The 17019-nt window shown below is 35.6% G+C and overlaps 1 protein-coding gene, 1 long non-coding RNA gene and 1 other non-coding gene across 10 annotated transcripts in view; 2 read left to right on the forward strand and 1 right to left on the reverse strand.

Annotated features, from left to right (window-relative positions):
• The window catches only part of LOC138188228 (cytospin-A), a 28854-nt gene that overhangs the window by 6681 nt on the left and 5154 nt on the right, over positions 1-17019 (forward strand). For 6 of the 8 annotated variants that reach the window (XM_069129814.1, XM_069129811.1, XM_069129812.1 and 3 more), the window contains 6 exons: positions 3734-3877; positions 12268-12610; positions 15030-15395; positions 15470-15682; positions 15759-16214; positions 16564-16999. In XM_069129814.1, coding sequence (XP_068985915.1) covers positions 3734-3877; positions 12268-12610; positions 15030-15395; positions 15470-15682; positions 15759-16214; positions 16564-16999 — 1958 coding nt within the window. Of the gene's footprint in view, positions 1-3733; positions 3878-12267; positions 12611-14422; positions 14542-15029; positions 15396-15469; positions 15683-15758; positions 16215-16563; positions 17000-17019 lie in introns of those variants that run through there. The other 2 variants (XM_069129810.1, XM_069129815.1) reach the window with 2 other exon arrangements.
• Positions 1271-1342, forward strand: TRNAC-GCA (transfer RNA cysteine (anticodon GCA)). The gene has a single exon. It is a non-coding gene; the product is annotated as a tRNA-Cys (tRNA).
• On the reverse strand, positions 4671-10600 carry LOC138188253 (uncharacterized). Its single transcript, XR_011175438.1, has 3 exons — positions 10174-10600; positions 9686-10034; positions 4671-5572 (listed from the first exon to the last, which is right to left on the reverse strand). It is a non-coding gene; the product is annotated as an uncharacterized LOC138188253 (long non-coding RNA).

Here is a 17019-nt window from a genome sequence, read left to right on the forward strand (position 1 = left end):
AGATAATTAAAATTTTGTTGGTTACTGGTGACCATAATTGTGACTGGTGACTGAAGTTGTTTTTGGTTGCCATTAACTATTACAGATGGCGAAAAGATTCTTTTGTTACCACTAACGATTTTTGATTATTTTCAACCATCATCAATTTTTATTAACGTCACTGATATTTACTATCTAGTACTAATTGTAAAGTTAACAATACCGAAAACGATTAAAAAATGTTTCGCAAATTAATAATAATTACAAGTAAACAACAAAATTTTAATAATAAGTTATTCATAGGCTGCAGATTTTTATACATTTATGGGAAATCTGAAGGTGCAGAAATGCATGCAGTGAACATAATATGCAAAAATATATAAAATATCCAAAACAGTGTTTATTATAATATTTGGTAAACAAATCTCTATTTAAATTCTACTTCTTTAGTTATCTTCATAAAAATATAAAAATACATAAATATCCGCAGATTTAATTATTCATAGTCAAAATCATTTAATTGAAGATATGAATTGTTATATTAGAACTAATTGAGATTTAGTCACTAAATACAATTCCTAATAAATATAATTCCTCTATGATAAGTTTTTCATTTGCGTTACGTTTAGAGTGAAAGCTAGTTAAAAACGATATATACACTAAGAATTCGCTTTCGCTTTTTCTGCTTCGGCGCCTATATAAGTCGCCTCTATACTTTGCCATTTATTGCGAAACATACGTGCGTTTGTTTACTTCAGAGCATTTCATTTCATTTTTCCATTTGATCAAACGATAATATATCTTTGAAAATTCCTACATTGTCGATATAAGTCGATAACAATGAAAATACGAAAAGTTGACGTATAGATGGCGATAGTATGTAGTCGGCTTGGCGGTAAACTCGTTGGTTAATGTAATAAACATTGGAAGCCGTGGGACCAAAGCCTGACTTGTTACCGCAATCGTAATGGCTTCCTTCAACAGACCCTGCCTTGTCTGTTACGCATCGAGAAACCGGTCGAGCGATTATTTTTCCAGAAATTCCGTTATCTACCTGTCGCAGCCATTGGCGTCGCTTTCTCTCTACAAATCGCTTTACTGGACTGTACTAACACTAGTTCATTTGATTCCAATTAAGTACATTTTAAAGTAATTTTAACTCAGATTTCTGAAAATACTTGAATCAGTTATTCTGTAATCTGGATGAATAGTATAATTTATTGGGAAAAATTTATTTATGACTAGTTTGTTGGAATAAGTGTAGCGCCATTTTGGAAACTGTGATCAAATTGGGGATATAGCTCAGTGGTAGAGCATTCGACTGCAGATCGAGAGGTCCCCGGTTCAAACCCGGGTGTCCCCTATAATTTTTTCTTTCCCTATAAAATTTTTATCAATTTCTTGATTCTAAATTATTATAAGATAATATCAAATATATGGTATCGAGACTAAGAGAAATATAGTATTAATAAGTCTACTCTTATCAAGTCTACTTTTTATGATAATCTTGGACCCAGTTTATGTGCATGAATGAAGAGTAAGGAGAAAAGAAAGAATGTCACAAAATAGCTTTATTGAAAAAATTAAGTTTTGATATTTATGTCTACTAGAAAATTAACAACATTCAATGAATTTACCTGCATTGTTCATAAAGTAAAGTTTATACCTTACTTAGATGTCATACAAAAAAATGACTAATAAAATAGTAATTATTTTTGTCTGTGTTTCGCTCCAGTACAGCGTGGACATTTCCTGTTTTTAATCAATACACCGGATCTTTAACGTTATCTTACGGAAACATTTTGAATATTGTGATTATTATGATTTGTGATAGTTTTCACAACAAAATGCGTTATCGAATAGAAAATTAAGAAAAATGGACATTTCCCGTTTTTCCCCGTACGCCCTTCAGTTTTCAAATGCAAGAGCAGATTATGCGCATGAATAGGCAGCTTGCGGATTTTTATACATTTATGGAAAATTTAAAAATATACAAATGCATAGAATGCATATAATGTATATAAAATATCATATATACAGTATATTCAATTGACAATACCTAATGTGTGATATAAATCTTTAAATAGATTCTATTCTTTATATCATTTCCATCAAAATATGAATTTGTATAGGTATCCACAGACCAGATATAGAAAAATATTCTACGGTAGAGAAACCAGTAACAGTTTTCCTTGTTAAGACCACTTGTTACTGGCAGTTTACGTAAGACGTTAAGAGAGCATTAGCCAAGTACAGACACAAAATGAAATCGATCCGATTTACTAGATCCCCATTCTTAGTAAATGGATCGAACGACTGAGGGCATTGACCAGCAGTCAGCAATGAAACTGACCCATCATCTGGTCACATCTCGATGCATGTCATAATTGCTGGACACTTTAAATCCGTTCAAGTTCCTCCACATTCTTTTTTAAGGAAACACATTGTAGTTGAGATCACGCAATTCATTAAATGCTCAAGATTAAGTGGGTCAAAGATTAATCTCGTTTAATTGCAGAGAACGAGTCTGTCGTAACTGGTAACGACACAAGAAAATCCTACGATCTTTAAGGAAACTAGATCTAACCTACTACGTTTTTTCGATCTGTCATCTCTGTTTCTTTATTTTATGGCTCACCAAACTGATAGTACATATATATATTTAGTAATTGAACCCATGAATTCCATAACAGTATAAGTTCACTTTTCTACGCTATATTAAGTTAACTTTGACAATTTCAATCTAGTCTCTTTTCCAAAAACTTCATTTTATTAGCAAAATAAAAAATATCAATCAAGGAAACTCGAGAAAGAAACTCTTAAAGGATTTTGTTAAGATTTCAAATTTAACCTCCAAATAGTGCTATTGGGCATAGTAAAGTCTAATAATTTGTTGTATTACTATTATACTACTATTATATTACTATATTATATTTAGGGTATTTTATTTTATTTTGTATTTTACTTGTATTTTCACTGTGATAGGGATTAGTAATAAAACTAAATTAAATTAATAATTCAGAAATTATGCGATTTTGTCTCAAATTGTTATGTTTTCCAGTGGGTCAATGATTAGATAAGAGTTAAAAATCTTTCCTTATTTCTTTTAAAAATCTTTTTTATAAAAAAGGAACTGTACTTAAATAACCAGAATTAGGAAGATTAAACCGTATACTATATAGTTACTGGTGAATTTTTACAGATAGAAATGTAGAAACAGGAATGAAAAAGACGTAAAGGAGCCTCGTCACTGTAATTCGATAATAAGTTCGCTGTTCATGCGATTGTTATGGGAGCAGGTAGGAGTGTTAACGCGCCTACGTGTTGCACAATCCTTTATTAGTCATTTGCATATTTCTTGAAGAAATCTTACGTGATTCGGTGATGTCGTATGCATCGTTTTTGTCCACTCTTTCGCTCATGAAAATTTAATACACTTTGTCACTTTGTAATGCATGTAGCAACAGGATTGTTGCAATCAACCATAGGCTTTGCAATATATGTGTAATTGAAGTCTCCGCGACATACATTGTATTTAATGTATTATACAAGGTTAAAAATATAATAATATACAAATTTAGAATACAAGTACACAAATTTCAATTTGTTAAATTTACAACTTAGATTACTACTATACTCACAATCCAGTTACAAATTAAAGATCGTATTCGAATCGTGTTTGCTCGATTTTACAAATTCTCGTCTCTGTAATATCTCATAAATATAAAAACAGCGTTTTTATTGAAAATTTCAGATCGAAACCCGAACCAAAGCCACCGGCCGGCACGGGAAAAAAGCGGGACGTGGTCGCGTCGTTTTTCAGCCCGAAAAGGCCAACGAGCAGAAAAGTCGAGCGGCCTGGCAGACACGAGGCGAAGCTAGAGGAGCGACACCACAAGTGAGTTTCAAGTCGAACGAGTCTCCGGCGATTGGATTACCATTACCACAAACCATGCGTCTCTCACAATGATGCGAGCCATGTGACACGTTTTGCCAGTTAGGCGCGTGTGGCGGCCTCCTCTCTTTTACGGAACAGGAAAAAACCGAAACGAACGCGAAAAGAAAGAAAAGGGATACGTACGATGCGTCGTTAGTTCATAGGAAGGTTCAGTGACCCCATACACGCTTCTTTCCCGATCATTTCTCGATGCCATATGTTACTTGTACGCTGTTAAACGTATATGTATGTGCAACATAACATACGAATATCATAATTTTCTATCAAAAAAGCAGTGGTTCACAGAAGTACTCGTATACCGACCACAAGATTTTTTATGAATATATTATATGCATTCTACAAAACTTTTTGAGAACTCGTTAACACTGTAACGAGACACGATCATCGTAATTATTGTACTAACGTATTAATTGGAAATGTATATAGAAATTACAAGACATATATCGCAAATATACACTCAGTAGAAAATTAGTATACAGCATAGATACTATTCATAATTGGTCTTCAGGTTATCAGTCATATTATATATTGCTTTGTAAGCCGACGTTTCGTGGACGTTGTATTTCACTTCTTCAGTGTTATACTGAAACTGAGTATTTTCAGATTTTGTTAATGCTTTTTATGGTCAAAGAAGTGCCTCTGGTTGGCCAATGGAAATCTGCCATAAAAAGAAACCTGGAAACAGTTTCAGGATAACCCTGAAGAAGTGAATTACAACGTTCACGAAAGATCGGCTTACAAAATAATGTATAACACGATTGATAACCTGAAGATCAAATATGATAAATTCAGAAAACCATCGTGGAAATCTTAAGTCAATAATAGTCTTAAACGTACAATTAATACTAAAGATAGTCTCACTAAACATTGTGGCTTATTAATATAGTGAATAATAATTGACTTCAAATACTTTGCTAATTTACGCGCAGTGTATGCTTCCAATAAGTATCTTGTAACCTCTACATATATAATTTTCAGATCTATTTCAAATTTGATCCATATCAGATTTCAAAATGTTTTGTATAATATATATACATAATATATATACATAAAAAGCTTCTAACAGTTTTCGAATACTTTCGTAAGCCACTATATCTATTTCTGACTTTTCTATCGTCTCTACTTTCTATAAAAATCAGTATAAACCAGACTTCACTTGTTGCGTTTTCCACAGGCGAAGATTTGGTTTGCGTGAGTTAGAAAAGTGGAAGTCCGGGCCTGTATAGAGTACACTTTCTCCTACTGTCAAGATACGCTAGTTGATTGTTACGTGCAATAGCTTTATGCTGCTAAGTAGGCGAATTCTGGTCCGCAGATAGCGCTACCGCGCTTTAAACCAGTTCCTTTTGTGCACTAGCTGCAGTTTCCTTCCTTTCCTCTTGTTCCTTGTGGCGGAGACCGCCAATACCTTCGCCAGACTTGAGTGGCCGAGAGAACTCTCCAAAAATCACCTCATGATGCCTTGAGAACACGTGCGAATGTAAATCAGGGGGTTATACATTACTCTCGATTGGTTCACCATACCTGGTGACTTTATTGACTTCATCCAACAACTTCTTAATGGAATCGACCACCTTTTTGAACACTATGCTCTCTTGATAGCAAGTGTTTTCACATCATGGTTCCTCCTATAGTCTATTATTCATAATTACTCCTGATGGTTGTTTTCAGGACGTTTTATTTGAATCTTGTATAATTAGACATCGTTACATCGATACAGTAGTTAAGGAAAGTCTTTAAAGATTTATCATAGAAAACTTTCATGTATTTATTATATGTACGTGTTATATAAAACATTCTGAAATTTCATTGGCGCTTTCATGAGACTCGGCTATCATAACATAATATATTCATAAAAAATTTCTATAAATGGTGGAACACTTTCATGAACCACTGTATATTCTAATCTGTTGCTCGCGCATACATACAAAATTATAGTAACTAAATCGATTCATTATTCTTTCAGGGATATCTGGTTAGTCTGACCAACCTGTATACATTTCTTCCTTCTAACATTTCCCTCTGAATCATGCTGTTTGACGTAAGAGGTCCATTCTAACCTACTAACTGGTCCAATCCTGTTCCAGGTGATTATAAATCAACCTCTCCATTACATCAGATAAGTCACGCTCATTTTTTTCCTATAACCACCACTTCCCGAAGAGTTCTTAAATATATTAAAATCTTGCATGTATATAAAACTCTGATTGATTAATTTTCTTCTTGATATCTTAGATTAAATGTCATATTTCGTATAAATCCAGCAAATGTCCTAATATTTATGAACGAGAATATATATCCGTAGTAAAGTTGAAGTCCGCGAGTAATATCTCCTGGAGAGTATACAGTTGTTTGGCGTAAAGTCAGTCGACAATGTCTGCTCGTTGTCGTCTCTTAATTAAGATCTAAAGATGCGGCTCTTTACGCTAATAGAGAGAAAAGGAGAGAGAGAGAGAGAGAGAAAGCGAGAGAGAGAGAGAGAGAAGAAAGGCACAGGTCGATTCTTACGGGGTCTCTAAAGTGGCGACTGCTCGACGGATCGACGACCCACTCTGACAATGAGAGCGGTACTTGGTCGACGTCGGACGACCTACATACCCAGTGAATCAAAAGTCAATGAGCTACTCGTTGCAGCCCGATAACTTCTTTGTATTTACGGCGATCCACCATAGAACGGTGTTCAGCCAAGTAAACACGTTAGTGAGGTCTTTAACTCGCCATCAGTTATCAATGAACCTCATGCAACAGATGGCATGCATAATCTTTAACCACCATTTAGATCCTTTCAAATTACAAATTATCTAATTATCCTCTTTGATATAAAATTGTAAGAAAGAACTGTATAATCTACAGCTTGTAACTATCAAATTAATTGGTAAATTATTTATGTTCAGTGCCAATGAAATTTTTAAATATTTTATATAACTTTATATATCTTTAACTGTTGTATATAAGTTTTTTCTAGCTAAACCTACTTTAACTTTCGCTTCGAAATTTCTGAATATACACTAGTACACTTAGGTCTGACAAACTTTGAATATTTCTAAAAGATACAGACAGAGGCTATTATGAATGGAATCACTATAATAGAAGCTTGCGACGAGACGCTCTAAAGGCCTTTGAATAAGGGCAAAGTCAATTGGTAGAAAACGGGGAACAGAGTGATGTCATGCGTAAGCTGACCGAGGAATCAACATCAACTCCGCACCACGGCCTTTATCTATTCTTCGTAATCGTTTATTAGCCACTTCCAAAAAAGAATCCAGAATTCGAAGTGAACCAAATGGAAGACAACCCACATTCCAGTCTTGTAATCGTTGCCTGTTCAATATTTGCACAAGGCGACTGCAACAATCGCTGTTTGCTTTGGATATAAATGTTTGTATCAAGCGTATCGCAGCCGCGTGACGAAAATACGCCTGCGTATTTTTCTTCCTTTGCTTATTCTGTCGTCACTGATCATCATCATTTTTACCGACTGAGCTTCATTTTGGAGCACACTGAATACATATATATATATATAACGTTTAAAATAACCATACCTATATCTTAAAATTAGTATTTTTATTATATAGTGGCAGACAAAAGAAAGTTTATAGAATAAGAAATACAAAAAAAGATATCATAATTTTACAAAATGGACATATATTTAATAAGAGCAATGCCACAGAATAGATGACATTTAAAATTAAAAATGTTCAATACAGATATTACTAAAATTCATAGTGTATCAATTTCAAGCTGTTTCTATTTTACACTGTATGTTACGAAAATTTTTTTTCAACTTTTTTGTTTATTTTAAGTATACTTTATTCGTGTCTACATCGTGCATAGGGTTTTATATTTGTTGTAAGTAAAGCTTGTTTTATCAAGTGTATAGTGATTTAAAAAGGAACTTAAAAAATGATAAAAAGATTTAAGAAGTGAAGTCACAAATTCGGTGTGTCCCAAAACAAAGTTTAGCCTTTTTAAATTTCTGTCCAATTCACCGGCATCTCACATCGTTCCTTATCTTACAGTGTCGCCGCAAAGAAATCCATAGCTCCTTTCTCTTGCCTACAAATCACCGAAGACAAGAATTCGCCGAAATCGTTATCTGACCGAATGCTATTACACGAATCGATCACGTCATAAAGTATGCATGAGCGATGGAACCTCCTACACTTACACCTGGCGATAATGATATCTCTTTTGCGTCTCCTTGAGCCACAGATAAGGCCATGTCGTAAGCGGCGCAATTCCTTGGACGTGACAATTCGCGAAAGAGGTTTATAAGCTCGTTAGTTCGATCAAGCTAAACGCTTGATGTCATGGTGATTCAGAGAAAGCACGTTTAATCAGCCTTGATCTCGTTTATCGAACAGCCTGGCTTATATTTCGCTCTATTTTCGTATTCTGATTCGAATAGAACGAACCAAAGAATTGTTACCTTTGAATTGATACATTTTCTTTAGAGTTAGAATGACGAGAGTTAACTACAAGGTCAGTTAAACAAATGTTGAGGGAAGCAGAACAAATCGAAGGGCTGAAGAACCATCAAAATAAGAAATGTTCAATCAATCTTTGGCGTCTGGAGGAACGCAATGACGTAAATTGTTGCATAGGAACGTTATATGGAATATTAATCGAGGAATGAACAACGCGCGAACGTTTAAGTGCATCGACAAGCCGACGTGTCTACATCGTAGCGGACATTCTCTTATTGATATTACCAACGCATCCACCTTCGTACGCCTGGGAAATGTTAAACCATGCTAGACGCAATTATATGTTGTTCTAGACAATTAGGAGAACATAATATTCAAACGGATTGATTGCTCGATGAGATATTTGAATTCTTCTCATTGTTCCTTTTGTTCTTTAGTCTCACGGAAAGATATGTCTGTATGTATTTATAAAGTGCAACAGGTATTCCACATAATCCAGTAAATGTTATTTAGATCGAGCAAAGTAACATGTCGGTGAAGTAGGTTAGGATACCACCCAAAGAAGAAGAAAGATCTTAATTGATTTTTAATTAAACATTTTCTTCAGACTTCGTTATGGATATGTAGTAACTCGTAAAAATTGAGAACTTATTTTATAAAACAATTTAAAATTTCACTATCATGTAATGAAAACGACTGTCATGATTGTATTGATAAAATGTGAAGCAGGAATGTATATATCGATTATATTTATTATGATATTACTCGCCATAGTCTCATGACAGTGTTAATGAAATTTCAACATAATATATTCATAAAATGTATATACAAGTATTCGAATACTTCTGTGATTCACTGTATGTACATATAAAAAGAAAAGAAACAATGAATCGAATGATTATTCATAGGAATTTTCGCAACACCCCGTACAACGAGCTTATTATGTTAAATCTGCCGAACGCGTATTCCCCAGACTTTTTTTAGATTCGGCGCCAGTGGACGCCAGCCAGGATACTTTCCAACATCGCATCGCGACCATGTATATTTAGACGCATTTCTGCCTGTCTTTTTTTTGGATCGTTTTTCCGCAGCCTCGACGTCTATATGCCTGAACATATTTGCGATGACAAAGTGGACGCGTTGTATTTCCGCTAAACTGAATAGAAAAGCTCCAATACGGGTGTGATAATGACACATATGCACACACTGCATAGTGCCACGAAGATAGGTCCATAATAAGCCTGCTTTACGAATGTGTTAGCCTTATAATGCGATCAGGTATATGCACAGCATTGCATTTTGTCCACGTTATTTAACTTACCTTGAAATCGATCCTTATCAGATTACAGTCGTTAGAGTCGAGTCATCGATTCGGACATTCCAAAGAGACTGATTTCGTTTTTCGCGTTCTAAATAACCATCTTGTTCCATTTTAATTCTGGATAACTCTCGCGTAACATAAGTTACAAATATTAGCAGAAATATAAGATTTCATTTCGATAATATAAGTAGATTCAACCTAGACCCAGCCTAGACTTATATTTAACCCAGACCTTGGCAGGACTTGAGTCATGTCATCGGACTTAGCTCACACAAGCTTGGTATACTAATTCAGCTATACTAGTCTAGACTGTAGTATTTAGATCTCCTTATTTTATAGAATTCAGAATCTATGTACATACATGGGAAACCAGAAAAGGATTTAAGAAATGATATGAACGCCATTCTTAATATTTCTGAGTTAACATCTGATAATATATGTTGTTTGTAGTAATCAGTTTTGCATTAGAAGGCAGGTCAAGGACTCACCTCAGGTAGAGATTTATCCTGTGGAAGTTTAGGCCACCGGGTACATACCATATGTCGACCGTATGAGAAAACTGGTCGACGGTGAGACGTCTGCAGATTCCGTGGCCTCCTTAAGCAGCTTCTACCTCCTCTTCCTCGCCCCTCTGTACTCGCCTAACCATCTTCGACGGCGTATGTACTCGTTCCCAGAGAGTTGGCGCAGGCTGTCTTAAGCCCCACCACGATCCTCGCCAATTATCTTTGTTTCTCTTTCATCTTCTCTCGCTATTGCGGTTACAGGGATCTTCGTTGTGAAAAAATCGAACAAGAAATCGAATGATCGAAGCCCCATCGGCGACTCGATCGGTTTAACAGGGCCCTTCCTGAAAGTGCGTGAAATTTCACCATTTCAACCTGTTGTAGATGGCTCTATGAAGTTCCTAATTCTCCCAAGAATATTTTATGTAAAATATTTTCTAAGAATCAGTGCTTCCCCATACTTATTTCTTAATTTTCTCCTTCCATTTATTCTCAATGAATCTTTCATCTCGCGAGAAATCCGAAGCAATCTTATGTAATTGAAATTTCACTACCTCACACTACTGTCGCACAGTATATTTCGTCCGTATGATAAACATCACGATGTCCTTGCGATAGCCTGATAACGATTCGTCATAGACAGAAAAATGAGAATAATCGCTCTTTACATAAAGAGCATATTTTGTGTGTATCGAAAGTGGATCCTGAAAAGGATCAGCAGCATCATCGTTTGCTACAGTAACTTCTAAGTATATATTCGACGCCTAGACGCGTTCTCAAGCCCTTCGTCCAGCAAAATGGTCGGGGCCCGTGGTGGGGTAGACCATTCTGGAGGGGACACAAGTCGAGACTCGTATTCAGTGCTCGATGCACCGCTGTAGAGAGTGTGTTGTTTTTCTGTGTTCTTCAAAGGAAAGTTCTTCAAATCATACAAAAAAGCATTATATCATCGATAGTACAAATAAGCTTCAGTTTCGAATTTCACATTTTTTATCCAAAAACTAACGAATATACCATAATACATATAGAATTATCAATAATTGGAATTTCGCAAGTGGCTTTAAACTACCGACGTGTTTGAAGTTCAAATTTTGAACGAAGCTTGGACGTTCGGATTCATCGGAGATTCGTTTGGAAGGTTCCTATTTGGCGAATTCAACGTTCAAGAATGCAAGCGTATCTTCCGAACAAACATAGAGAAGAAATACACTCGTGCCACGGAGGTCGGCCGGTCGATGCAACAAGTGGTCGCCGTCGGAGGCTAAGATCCAGTCGAATCCTCCGTACATGCTCGGCTGGAATTCGTAAACGCTCGTGAGAGACACATAGGCCTCGAAAAGTGGCTCGAGGTCGTCGCATCTCGTATACGAATTTTCAAATTCCTTTTCGGGATCGTGTCACACGCTGTTGCTAAACGATCTCGTCTTTCCCTCGTCGTGTAACCTTAACTTCAAGTGACATCGTTCAGGGATCGAGAAAGCTCGTTTGGAGAAAAAAGAAGTCGAGGAAACTTTTCCCCGTGTATACTAGTTATACTTGAAATCCGATGTTGTTAATTCGACGACGTGAAAGTGGCACGTTTTCCTTACAAAGCATTCTGTAGAATTTCACCGTAAACCTTAGTATAGATACATCTATGCTATCCTATGAAAAGAGTAAAAAACAACTGTATTAAAAAATTTCTTTCATTAGGCTATTGTGTATAACGTAAAGACATTGATTATAGGGAATCTAGATTATCTCTAATATGTATATTTGTTGCTAATGAAGTTTGTCCTTGTGAGGTGGATAGATCCCCGAGATGGAATTCTTATCGATTAGGATCGTGTTACCTGTAAAATGGAATGCAATGGAGACTTTAAATAAGTCTTGTAGGAGTATAAATAATTTTGTTCAATGATCTTACCTAACGTAATCGGTTTGTAAGGTGAATAATAATTATAAATTGAACATTATGATAATGTTGTTAGCTGGACGATGAGAGGATAATAAATGTTCGTGTTTTCGGGAATGATGGTTTTGGAATTTCGGTTAAGTGTCCAGTGAAGTGTGAAGAGCGACCATGATGAAGTTCAGATCGCTGTTTCGCAGAGGCCAGCAACAACCGCCGACGCAGTCGCAGCAGCAACAACAGCAACAGATCCCGCTGCGTCAGGCGCCAAGTGCCTCCTCGCTTGAGGCGAAGAACGAAAACCCACCGGTAGGCAACTGGGGCTCCCTCGGTAAAGAAGGAGCCAAAGGGAACGCTAAGGGTAGCTTCAATCCAAAGGGACCCGGTAAGGGGTCCAGGATGCAGGAGCTGGAGCGTGAGATCGAGGTGTTGCGCAAGGACCACGCACGACTCGAGTCGAATCTACGTGAGGCATCTTGCGATGCTCAGCATCTTCACGAACTACGCGCTGAACTTACCTCTCTCAAGGTAATTTTCCCATTTTAATCTTAACTTCCTAATGAGTAAAGGGAAATAACGAGGAATGTCTATTTATCGTGATTTTCCATTTTATAACACATTTTGTTTGTGATAATTGGGATTACAATACTATTAGATCACAATGATTATAATGTTCAAAATGTCTTTATAAGATAGCCCTAAGAATTTGGTGTACTGGTTAAAAACAGGGAATGTCTATTCTGTATTGGAACAAAACACAGGTAAAAAGTAATTAATATTTTATTAATCATTCTTTTGTACGATATCTAAGTAAGATATAATTTCATTTTATGTGTGAAAAATACAGTTCAATTTATCGAATGTTGTTTCTTTCCTAGTGAACTAAAATATTAAAACTTAATTTTCTCGATAAAGCTATTTTGTGACATTCTCTGTTTTTCCCTTTGCTCTTTATATCTACATTACATTGATTAATATCTACTTGGGTCATTTAAAAAGTTTATAGCATTTTTATTATGAATTTCTATCAAATTATGAAACGTTTCAACAAAGAAGAATTGGATATTAAAATAAATTAAAAAGATTTATCGAAAATTCACCAATAAGACAGGTTGTTCATCTCTATCTGATTTAATTACCAAACATAGTATTTTCATCATTATTTACAGTAGTCATTGCAAAATTTATTCGAAAATGGAAAAGACGATCAATTCTTCGAGAAAGAAGTTGTTATAAATGGTAAAAATTCGAATTATATATAAATTTTTCTTAACTTTTGCTACAGATTTACAGTTTTAACGAACTATAAATGAGCGTTGAAGAAGTTACTTACGATATGTTGAACAAACATCTATTAACAAGACACACGTCTTATTTAAAGTCAGTTTTGAAAATAGTGGAAATATCAATTTTTCAAACTTACATTAGAACAAAATTGATAGATAAAAATTTGTATGCCGCGAGGGAAAGATTCGTGTATATATTTATTGTGTTATTTGCTTTCATTTCGGTCTCTCTCTATCTCCTCTTTCCGTTGTTCTACTCACGTGTAGATCTACTTCTCCCACTTAAATCCCCATTCTCGTCTAACATCATTGACCTTACAAGGAAAACAAACACAGGAGATCGTCTTCGAGGGCGGTTTCTACGAGATGGAGCAGGTTATTTACCGACATTAACAACGATTCAAGGTGAACGTGGGTGATCCTTTTTTTACCCTTTAGCCGTGCTTACTGGTATCATGAAAAGCGGATGTTATGCAATCACTCAGTATAATCTTATAATTTAAGAATAGTCTTAAGACTGAAATAATTAAAGCTACACTTGTTCACTTATTAGATTCACTATTCAATATTACATAATATTTGATTATTGAGTGAATAATCTATAAAAATACAATCTGCAATCTATGAAAGTGATCGTTGATCTCTTTTTTGTAAATATAGTTGATGATTACTTATCATAGAGGGTAAGGATTATTTTTCCCAACAATTTTTTAGATTCACTTAATTACAAATAGTCTATCAAAAACATTATCATTTATAAAAATGATTTATGATCCTCTTTTACAAATCTAGGTGGTAATTACATACTTACCAAAAAAGGTTAGGATTATTTTTCCCCGCTAATTAAGGTTTTGTGAAAGAATTAGATAACTGTAAAAAACAAAAGATTGAATTTTATTATAAATGAATTTAATAAAATAAAGACACTGAAAACTAAAACATCCATTAACCATACTTATAAAAAATGACAGAAAAAATTGATCTTTCTAAAATAAATAAATATTCTGTTTCGTATTGAAATTTTGTTTTTTTCATGAAGGGGTTGGAACATTATCCCGCGTATTTAAAGGATAGCCAGAGGGCGTAGGAAGAGGGATGTTTACGGAGGAAGGAAACTTGTGAAGTGAAACGACCGCGAACGCTATGAAAAAACGTTGTTTCTCCACGTCTACGGTAAACGACAAGGAGCAACTTCCTTTATAAATTGTTTACACTTCCCCAAAGAGTCATAAATAGACAACCATCACTCGTTTAGAAAGTTGCGAGATGTTTGGTTGAATTTCGTAGACCTAACCTAAAATGTTGACACTTATTCGCCGCATAATCAAGAGATCGAAGGAAATAAGAATTGTCCTCTTCGAATTAGAAACTTAGATTTCTCAACATTGTCATAGCACATATATCGTACGATTAAGCATATTACGTTTCATCATACTAGTCAGCCCAAGTAATTAGAATACTATCGGTTACCATATTCTCGTTTATGTAAGCGTTTGGCATCGTGTTTTTGATATAAATAAAACGGCAAAGAAAAAGAGAAAAATTGACAAAAAATGTTATAACAACGTAATAATATCATTCGTATATTTATACACTTGCTTGAAGTAAGTGTATTTGAAAATTTGTAATGAATAATAGGGTTCGCTCTTTTTTAATTGTAGGAACAGCATAGTTTGGAGTTAGACCGCCTTACAGAAGAGAACGAAGCTCTTCGTGCAAGACTCAGAGACGTTGCACATTCTCCCTTGTCAGATTCAGAGAAGCAACAGTTACTTCTGGATGCCTCAAGATTACACAATTCTGCACCAGCATCAATAGCAATCCCCCAAGATGAAGGATCCACACCTATCACCATATCCCAAGATAGTGCTCATTGTACCACCCCAGATTGGGACAAGCATTCTTCTAGTTCTGTATCAGAGGTTTCTGTCGCATGTTTGCAAGATAGAATTCTGCAAATGGAAGAAACGCATTATTCAACAAATGAAGAGTTACAGGCAACAATACAAGAATTAAGCGATCTACAAGTATGTGCAACTAGCAGCCAAAAACTTTATAGAACAACATAAGATAGTAATTATAATATTCCTCTTATTCATAGGCACAGCTTACAGAACTACAAGCTGACAATGAAAGATTAACAGAAGAGAAAGATGTGCTGTTGGAGTCACTCTGTAGACAAACAGAGAAACTCGAAGACTCCCGTTCCAAGGTTGACACGTTACAAGGTCTATTGTTAAGGGAGGAGCAACCACAGGAATCTTCCAAAGGGTATAATACAGAACGGGAACAGAAATTAGTAGACCTTCTAAAAGTAAATACACTTAGCTTTAAATCATCAAATTATAACAAATTGTATTAAATTAATTAGTTAAATTAACTAATTATAGAGTGCTCAAGAAGAACGAGAATCATTGCTGCAGAAACAAGAGGAACTAACATCTGAAGTGAAGAGTCTTCGAGCAGCTGCAGAGGTCAGTGTTGCGGAAACAGAGCGATTAACAAAATGTGTACACCTTTTGGAATCCTCGGTGGAGACGGCGAGTATCGAACGGAAACAACTGGACATGGAACTAGCAGAAGCTAGGCAAGAGGGTGCAAATCGGAATATAGAAATCAGTAGGTTAGCCACGCTCTTGGAAAATGCTCGAGCGAAAATCGAGGAATTAGAACAATCGAGGCAAGTGGAAAACAAAAGCGAGGCAGATGAACTTTTGGATGCTGCTAGAAGGGAGAAAGACACTTTGGAAACGCAAGCGGCTGCCCTGCAAGAGCAGTTGGCGCGTTCGCATTGCGATCATGACCGTCTTAGGGATCAATACTCACAGCTTCAAGAAGAATACAAAGTATGCTCACTATGGCGGAAAAAATTAACATATAGAACTGCAACATATGCAGCATTTTAATGAGAATACTTTTATTTATAACTTTATAAAAATAATTCTTGTGAGAAAATTACACCATTTCATGATGTAGATGTAAGGGTAGGAAAAATTTATTCTCGCAACCACTTTCTTTTTATAAGATTTCAAAGTCTTCTGTATCCTTTTTTAGGGGAATCATATATGTTTTTACATACCAGTCATATATGTTTCTTTATTTTCTACATCAGGATTAAATATTAAATAAAATACGTATTCTCGTTTAAATGCCGCATTCTGTATAAGGGCAAAGAATTAATTAAATATTTTATAGGTAGCGCGTAATAATGCCAAGTCAGCAATAGATGACTTGGAATACAGGTTGAACCAGTTGAAGGACGAAAGGTTATCCGTGAGTGCAGAACTACAACTCGTGAGAGATTCTCTTGCGGAGTTGCAGGCACAATGTCAAAGGCACCTGGAAGATAAAAGAGAGTTAAAGGCCGCATTGAACGAGGCTCAAAGAACGGAACGCGAAGCTCAAACGCGTCAGTATGAATTAGAGCGAGCGTTGTCTGAAGAACGTAAGTTGAGGCAAGAACAAGCTACTGAGTGGGAACAATTTCAAACGGACCTCCTGATGACCGTTCGCGTGGCGAACGATTTTAAAACGGAGGCTCAGAGTGAGCTGGAGCGAGTTATGATGGAGAATAAAGCACAGAGGGATAAACTGAGAGCATTAGAAGCTCAACTCGATAAACTGAATAAAGGTAAGTGAACTACCTTTGGA

This window comes from Bombus flavifrons, chromosome 16 (genome assembly GCF_040668555.2).
Source record: "Bombus flavifrons isolate JBK064 chromosome 16, iyBomFlav1_principal, whole genome shotgun sequence".
Lineage (NCBI taxonomy): Eukaryota > Metazoa > Arthropoda > Insecta > Hymenoptera > Apidae > Bombus > Bombus flavifrons.